Source organism: Nycticebus coucang, chromosome 11 (assembly GCF_027406575.1).
Source record: "Nycticebus coucang isolate mNycCou1 chromosome 11, mNycCou1.pri, whole genome shotgun sequence".
NCBI lineage: Eukaryota > Metazoa > Chordata > Mammalia > Primates > Lorisidae > Nycticebus > Nycticebus coucang.
The window spans coordinates 120,209,388-120,218,306 of record NC_069790.1 but is presented as its reverse complement, the minus strand read 5'-3'; the positions used below and the strand labels follow the sequence as shown (position 1 = coordinate 120,218,306).

The 8,919-nt window shown below is 41.7% G+C and overlaps 1 protein-coding gene across 3 annotated transcripts; it reads right to left on the bottom strand.

Annotated features, from left to right (window-relative positions):
* Window positions 1-2,195: 2,195 nt before the first annotated feature.
* Window positions 2,196-8,179, bottom strand: LOC128598606 (GTPase IMAP family member 4-like). 3 transcript variants are annotated; one of them, XM_053609195.1, is made up of 3 exons: window positions 8,112-8,164; window positions 5,952-6,303; window positions 2,196-4,500 (listed from the first exon to the last, which is right to left on the bottom strand). In XM_053609195.1, exon 3 carries the CDS (start codon window positions 4,397-4,399, stop codon window positions 3,590-3,592), a length of 810 nt encoding a protein of 269 aa, XP_053465170.1. In that variant the 5' UTR covers window positions 4,400-4,500; window positions 5,952-6,303; window positions 8,112-8,164; the 3' UTR covers window positions 2,196-3,589. The 3 variants fall into 3 exon arrangements, with proteins under 3 accessions (XP_053465170.1, XP_053465171.1, XP_053465169.1); XM_053609194.1 differs by having other exon boundaries at window positions 2,198-4,500; window positions 6,232-6,303; window positions 8,112-8,179; XM_053609196.1 differs by lacking the exons at window positions 5,952-6,303; window positions 8,112-8,164 and adding an exon at window positions 5,725-5,944.
* Window positions 8,180-8,919: the final 740 nt, after the last annotated feature.

Genomic DNA, 8,919 nt, shown 5'->3' with positions numbered 1-8,919 from the left:
TGAATATAGATACAAAAATATTGAACAAGATCCTAACAAACAGAATCCAGCAACACATCAAACGAATTATACATCATGACCAAGTTGGTTTTATCCCAGGGTGTCAAGGCTGGTTCAATATATGTAAATCTATAAATGTAATTCAGCACATAAACAAATTAAAAAACAAAGACCATATTATTCTCTCAATTGATGCAGAAAAACTTTTGATAATATCCAGCATCCCTTCATGATCAGAACACTCAAGAAAATTGGTCTAGAAGGGACTTTTCTTAAACTGATAGAGGCCATCTACAGCAAACCCACAGCCAATATCATATTGAATGGAGTTAAATTGGAATCATTTCCACTCAGATCAGGAACCAGACAAGGCTGCCCATTGTCTCCATTGCTTTTCAACATTGTCATGGAAGTTTTAGCCACCGCAATTAGGGAAGAAAAGGCGATCAAGGGTATCCATATAGGGTCAGAAGAGATCAAACTTTCGCTCTTCGCAGATGATATGGTTGTGTATCTGGAAAACACTAGGGACTCTACTACAAAACTAGAAGTGATCAAGGAATACAGCAGTGTCTCAGGTTACAAAATCAGCATCCATAAATCGGTAGCCTTTATATACACCAACAACAGTCAAGTTGAAAAAGCAGTTAAGGAGTCTATCCCATTCACAGTAGTGCCAAAGAAGATGAAATATTTGGGAATTTACCTAATAAAAGACGTGAAAGATCTCTATAAAGAGAACTATGAAACTCTAAGAAAAGAAATAGCTGAAAATGTTAACAAATGGAAAAACATACCACGCTCATGGCTGGGAAGAATCAACATTATCAAAATGTCCATACTACCCAAAGCAATATATAATTTCAACGCACTCCCTATTAAAGCTCCACTGTCATATTTTAAAGATCTTGAAAAAACAATACTTCGTTTTATATGCAATCAGAAAAAACCTCGAATAGCCAAGACATTACTCAGAAATAAAAACAAAACAGGAGGAATCACACTACCAGACCTCAGACTTTACTACAAATTGATAGTGATCAAAACAGCATGGTATTGGCACAAAAACAGAGAAGTAGATATCTGGAACAGAATAGAGAACCAAGAGATGAATCCAGCTACTTACCGCTATTTGATTTTTGACAAGCCAATTAAAAACATTCAGTGGGGAAAAGATTCCCTATTTAACAAATGGTGCTGGGTGAAGTGGCTGGCAACCTGCAGAAGACTGAAATTGGACCCACACCTTTCACCATTAACTAAGATAGACTCTCATTGGATTAAAGATTTAAACTTAAGACAAGAAACTATAAAAATACTAGAGGAGAATGCAGGGAAAACCCTTGAAGAAATTGGTCTGGGTGAGTATTTCATGAGGAGAACCCCCCGGGCAATTGAAGCAGCTTCAAAAATACACTACTGGGACTTGATCAAACTAAAAAGCTTCTGCACAGCTAAGAACACAGTAAGCAAAGCAAGCAGACATCCCTCAGAATGGGAGAAGATATTTGCAGGGTATATCTCTGACAAAGGTTTAATAACCAGAATCCACAGAGAACTCCAACGCATCAGCAAGAAAAAAACAAGGGATCCCATCGCAGGCTGGGCAAGGGATTTGAAGAGAAACTTCTCTGAAGAAGACAGGCGCACGGCCTTCAGACATATGAAAAAATGCTCATCATCTTTAATCATCAGAGAAATGCAAATCAAAACTACTTTGAGATATCATCTAACTCCACTGAGACTAGCCTATATCACAAAATCTCAAGACCAGAGATGTTGGCGTGGATGAGGAGAAAAGGGAACATTTCTGCACTGCTGGTGGGAATGCAAATTAATACATTCCTTTTGGAAAGATATATGTAGAACACTCAGAGATCTAAAAATAGATCTGCCATTCAATTCTGTAATCCCTCTGCTGGGCATATACCCAGAAGACCAAAAATCACAACATAACAAAGATATTTGTACCAGAATGTTTATTGCAGCCCAATTCATAATTGCTAAGTCATGGAAAAAGCCCAAGTGCCCATCGATCCACGAATGGATTAATAAATTGTGGTATATGTACACCATAGAATACTATGCAGCCTTAAAGAAAGATGGAGACTTTACCTCTTTCATGTTTACATGGATGGAGCTGGAACACATTCTTCTTAGTAAAGTATCTCAAGAATGGAAGAAAAAGTACCCAATGTACTCAGCCCTACTATGAAACTAATTTGGGGCTCTCACATGAAAGCTATAACCCAGTTACAACCTAACAATAGGGGGAAGTGGGAAGGGGGGGTAGAGGGAGGGGGATCGGTGGGATCACACCTGTGGTGCATCTTACAGGGGTATTTGCGAAACTTGGTAAATGTAGAATGTAAATGTTTTGGCACAGTAACTGAGATAATGCCGGAAAGGCTATGTTAACCATTGTGATAAAAATGTGTCAAATGGTCTATGAAGCGAGTGTATGATGCCCCATGATCATATCAATGTATACAGTTATGATTTAATAAAAAAATAAATAAATAAGTAAGTGAGGTGATGGTTGTGTTAATCAATTCAATGTAGGCATTCCACATTGTATATCAAATCAGCACATTGTACCCCATAAATGCATCAATGTACACAGTTATGATTTAATAAAGGAAAAAAAAAGAAAAGTTTTACTATCATAACAATAAGCAAACATTCAGTTGGGTGGAGCAGAAGTGTGCAGATGAGCTGCCAAGTAATAAGTGCTCAAGGTGAGGGAGTTGAGGTCACAACCATAGGTTTGTTTATCAAGAAAAGGAAACAGTTTGATGAGATTACTTCAGATTGTATATGAAACTAGCACATTGTAACCCTTGATTTCACTAAGGTACATAGCTATGATTTAACAATTTAAAAAAAAAAAAGAAAGAAAAGGAAAGAACTAGTTAGTCATCAAATTGGTTAAATTGAGGTTGGTCAAAGAGTTTCTGCACATACACCTGAATATACCAAATATTGTTCTCTTATCTGTTGAATTGCCCTTTCACCCTTTCTGGTATTTGGGGATTCCTGGTTAGTTGAATTTGGAGAGATTTGTTTTCCAGACAAGTCTTTGTTCTTCAGTGAGCAAATGACAAGGAATAATTCGCATCTTTATATGAAAATATAATTAAACAAATTGACATTTATCTAGAAATAGTCTTACAAGCATCTCCATCTATGGGTTAATCTAATGCAAATAATTGATTTTTCTATTACTAGGTCCTAAAGGCAATTATGAGTAGAAGTTACAAAGAGAGATAATCTGCCAAACTAGACAGAATCTAAAAGAGAAAGGTTTATCAAGGATAAAAGTTTACAGCATTCGGTCATCTTCTTTTGTCTCTTGCCTGCCTTTTCTCTGTGAGTTAGAAATCACAAAGTAGCGAGTACCAACACATACTACTTTGGAGTTTGAGAAGTTGAGAATTGGTCCCTCTCCTGTTGAGTCAACAGAACACCTACCAATTTCCAGTAGTGAAATTAGTCCTGCAAGCCTGAGAGACAGAAATCAGAGCACTCTGACCTTGATAAATGAGTAGAATGGGTCAAGGTTTGCAGAAAATACAAATTTTTGTTAAATTTAATCTCTAAACAAATATGAGAAAACAAAGGAAGCAATATTCAACACCTTTAAGATTAATTCAACTATCCGACTCTGACTTTCAACCTCCCTTCTAGCATCTTGCTGCTTTACAACACAGAGAGCCTCCCTTTCTGCTAATATCCTCTCCATTTGTGCCCTTCTCTTTTCCTGCTCCAGTTTATCTTCCAGGTTTCTGATTTTTTCTTCATATTCCTCTCTGATACGGGCTTTCTCCTTCTCCAGCTCTTCTTTGTAATGTTGTTGCAGCTCCTGGGTTTGTTTCTGAATCTCCTGCTCAGCCCTTTCATACACCTTATTAGTGTAACATCCTCCCTTATTCTCTCTCACGACGCGCTGGACCAGGGTCAGCAACTCCTTCCTCTGGGCCTCCTGCTCACCACCTGTTGCCCTATTGTTGAACACACAGTAGCGATCACCAAACTTGGCCATCAACTCTTGAATGTGCTTTGGAGCTTCTCTTAGGTAATCATGGAAACTGATATCCTCCAAGTCATCTTTCCGGGTGAATAAGAGAATCATGAATTTTCTAGCCCTGTCTCCAAACATCTTCAGGATCTTCTCTGTGGCCTCACGCTCTTCCTCAGTGTAACGGCCCAATGGAACTACCAGGAGCAGAGCATGAGGCCCTGGGGAGGTCAGAACCATGCAGTGAGCAATCTCCTTGCTTGTGTCATCATCTGGCACCTCGGTGTCGAAAATGCCAGGTGTGTCAACCACGATGAGTTCTGTTTGCTCCCACATCCTGCTCCCTTTCTTACAGGTCTTCGTAATGGATTTTGGTGCCATGTGAGAATCAAACACCTTCTCTCCAAGGATGCTGTTCCCTGTTGCACTTTTTCCTGCTCCAGTTTTACCCACTAAGATAATTCTCAGTTGGCTGCTGGCCCCTGGAACATCAAGGAAACAAAAGCCACACTGTCAGAATCTACTTGCAACAGTTTCCACTACAGAGTCCTCACTTCCTGGCCCTTGTCTGTTGTAGGCTGTGGGCTTCTCCCTGGTACTACTGCACTCTAGGGAGTCTGCAGAAAACCCTCTGCACCTGATGTTTAACATGAAATGCCTGAAGCAGCCCTGCCTTCTATCGTCAGGACCCCCTGAGCTGCTTACTCTAATCTTTTCTAGCTATGTAGCCCACACAAGAGGAAAGAAAATGCCTTCAAAAGAGAATTCTGAGTGTCTGCTTATAGCTGCTTCTAATAAGATGCAGGAACTAGCACAATACCTTGGGGTACTTGCAGTGGAGATTTATATTTCTAATTTGTATTGAAAATGGAGCATTTCCTCCTCCCATTAAGAAATCATGGGGTTGAGTTATACAACCCATAATTATTGTTAAGACAAAATTACCCACATTTGGTAATCAGGATTTGGGGATAAAAGAAGTATATTTCCAAAAGTTATGTGGCTGAGGACAGGAAGACTAAGATTATCAAAGGAAAAATAGGGGCCTGTGTTTACATTATTATGCAGATAGCATCATAGTGGGAAATCCTGAGGATATTGTTAGCCATGGGAGGGGAGCACAGGAAAGGCATGGGAGGTAAAAAGAAAATGTCAAGGACCCGCTCCAGCACTACAGCAGTTTCTTCATGTTGATGGTGTATGGATAACAATCCCTGGATGAGACTGCATATGTAGCCACAAATTGTTCCCATCCCTGCACACATGCCTTTTGTGGATTTCCAGTTCCTCTAATTAGGAAACTGTCTGTCTTTTCAAACCTTGACTGTGGCTTGGCCATGTTACTTGCTCTGGACAACAGGAGAGCAGCAAGCATTGACACAAGGCAGAGGCTCAAAAGCACTGTGCACTGTGGTTTGCCTTCTTTCTGCTCTTCCTGCACTGCCTGAGGAAGGAGCCTGGACTAGCCCACTTAGTGATGATCCCTACCACCCTGGCCTGTGCAAGAGCCTGCTCACCCCAGACTTGTCTGTGAGGTCATCCAAGGCCATCCAGTGCACACTGACCATGAGCTGATCACAGAAGCACGGGCAAGTCAAGCTCCTCCAGACCCAAGAACTGCTCAGCTGACCCAATAACTAAATGGTTGATGTTTTAAACTGCTAAATTGTGGAATAATGTGTGAAACCAGAAAATGCTCAACTAACACGGTCTATTTCCATCTCTAAGGCAGGGAAGGAAAGGCCATGTGATTGATGTAACAGGTGAGTCAGCCTATTCAATTTCTTTGTTGTACTGAAGTCACCAAGGGCTGTGGTGTAGCAGATGAAGATTCAATTACTCCCTTGATCGTCCTCCTCAGTCCTCCCCCAGGCTGAAGACAGGAACAGAAAAGCAACCAGGGAGGCTCCAACCAGCTGTTTGTTGTGCCCACCTTGTAGGAAGCAGGAGGGGAAAAGCTGCCAAGCTCTGGATGAAGCAGAGGTTATTTTGACCTCTCTTCACAACTTAGCTGCTGTGGCCACATCATGAGGAGAAAATGTAAAAGGTCAAAAGAAATAAAAGAGTAGGGTGAATGAAGAGAAAACAAGAAAGGAGGTTGTGAAAGATTTTCTCTTCCTCAGGTGAGGACTGGCTGACATGGCAGGAGGACTCCCGGCTCAGCTGTTCTCCCTGCAGCCTGGCCCAGCAGGGAGCACCAGGCATCCTCTCACCATGGTTGGTCCTTGGGTGGCCACGGCTGGGACTCCCAGCATAGTATGGGGCTGCCATTGTGATTTGAACTCCTGTAGATCAAGAAACATAATCATGATTTTAGGAAAATGGCCAGTCCCTGGAATCCCTGACTGCCTACAGCTAACATTTCTTTTTCCCAGAAACTTGTTACTTTTATTTCCTCCCATTTCCCCAAATTCTCTTCAACTATCCATTTTCAGTTTCACTTTCAAATTGGTCATTTTTCTTACGGAACTATAAAAGCTCCTAGTGCCTCCTCAGATGGGTTCTGGCCCCTTTTCCCCAATGAAACCAGTTATTCGTTGCACTAATGCCTTTTATATGTAGTCTGTAGCCTTCACTCTCCTCACACTCCACACTTTATATTCCACTCACCTTCTTCAACGGGCAAGTTCATAGGCACTCACCCAGAACCTGCCCACAGCTGAGCCCTTTCACTGTTATCTACAAATGTTTCCTAATGGAGAAAGACATTTGAGGAATTCTTATTGGAGCAGACTTTCATGAAGACAGGCAGAAAATGGCAGTTGTCTTATCTAAAGAAGCCATCAAATACAAATATGAAACATTGTCAAAACCCAGACACTTTGGGTAACACCCATAGCTGAGTGAGTAGGGCGCCAGCCACATACACCCTTGCTGGCTGGTTTGAACCCAGCCTGGGCCAGCTGAACAACAATGACAACTGCAACAAAAAGATAGCTGGGCACTATGGCAGGCACCTGTAGACCCAGCTACTAGGGAGACTGAGGCAAGAGAATCACTAAGAGTTTGAGGTTGTTGTGAGCTATGCCACCACAGCATTCTACCAAGGGTGACATAGTGAGACTCTGTCTCAAAAAAAAAAAAAAGAAAGAAAAGAAAAAGCCAGATACTTCTTAAGAAAGAAGCGTTATTTCATTATTCTTAACAGTATGGTAAAAGCTTCTTATAAACAGAGAAAAGAAATCATAGATTTTTTTTTTTTTTTTGCAGTTTTTGGCCAGAGCTGGGTTTGAACCTGCCACCTCTGGCATATGGGGCCAGTGCCCTACTCCTTTTAGCCACAGGCACCACTCCAAATCATAGAATTTTTAAAAGTCAGCTTTGGTGTCAGAAAAGGGAATAGGACAGCAGCAACAAGAAAACAGAGGATCTCTGGGTGTTTATCAGGGTCCTACTTCCAGCACCTGGGCTCTTTAATGCTGCTCTGCTGATCCTGCCTCAGATGCAAAACCAGGAGACTGTGACTCAGTAGGTGCCAACCTTGGATTGCCGACTTCTTCTCCCTCTACCTAAAGAACAAACATCCAACAGTCCCCAGATGCTTCTGAACTGTAAAGTCATACAGGTGGCATCTCCTTCCTCCTGGCTCCTCAGAAGAGTTCAAGTTCCTGTAACCCAGGAAAGTGCTGTCCTTTATGAGATGGTTTCCTTAGTGACAAAACCTCAGACCACAAATCCTCCAGTCCTGATCTATGTGTGGGCTTTGGGGGGCTGCAGGTTGAGCTGAGACCCTTACATAGCCCAATATTCTTATCCCAACCAGCTCCCCAGCACTAATTCTGTTTCATCACCCAAATTTATTCCTGAAAGGATGAAAGTATACTTATACATTTTGTAATCAATGAAAGGACTCATTTACTTGTAAAACAAGTATTCTCTGAGCAGCACCTACTGGAAGAGATATTAATTTGTAGGCTTCATTCTTTAAAACAGAATTCAGCATAAAATCAACAGCAACAGGAAATAGAAAATAGCAAGACACCTATTCTGAGAACAAGTTTGCCAGGAGGTTTAGGGTACACACTCAGAAGAGAGACCCCTTCTATCCAAATCACCACCCCACACACAAACTCAGGTATCCTTTTTCCCTTACCTGAAAGATCTGGGTTCTGCACCGTTCTCTGATTTTGCTGGCAATGCAGCAGGATACTGAGAAAAAGAAGCAGAGAGGAAGTGAGGGGAGGAGCTGTTTAAACTGGTTTGTGCAGGGGACCTGCCCTCCTGGTCATTCAGTAACACTAACAGAACCTCCTGGAGGCTGGGATTACTCAGTGCTGCCCAATATGGAGACCAGCAGGCACCCATGGCTTTTGAGCACTTGATATGTGACAAGTGGGATTGTAGCACTGAATTTTTAATTTAATTTTATTTGAATTTATTTGAAGTTAAAGTTAAATAGCTACCTGTGCCTAGTGGCTACCACATCAAAGTTCACAAAAACTCTACAGTTTGAAAAGAAACATGAGTCATCCTGTGACATTAGAGAAGGAACTTCTGGGTCAGAACCAGAGAGATGCCAGCTATTCTGAATTACCCATGGGCCCTGGACCACAAGACTCCTAGTTTACATTTGCTCCTGGCATCTCAGGCCTGTGTCAGTGGAGGCAGGACTGCCTCCTATCCTTGTTTCCAGTGAAGTGGGAGACACCTGCAATTTCTAGGGTGTGTCCTCTGAGTCATCTGCTAGAAGCAAAAGAGGGTAAAGGGCATTGATTTGAATTACGGGGATGGGCCCAAAGTGACCTTTTGATTTGGTCATGGAACCACTGATATAGTCCAAACAGTGGTATCTCACACTACCTGCTATTAACATGGAAACTGTGTGATCTTATAATGGGGTTCCTGGTTGTCCATTATAGCCATTGTTCTTCCATTATAGCCATCGTTCTTCCATTATAAAA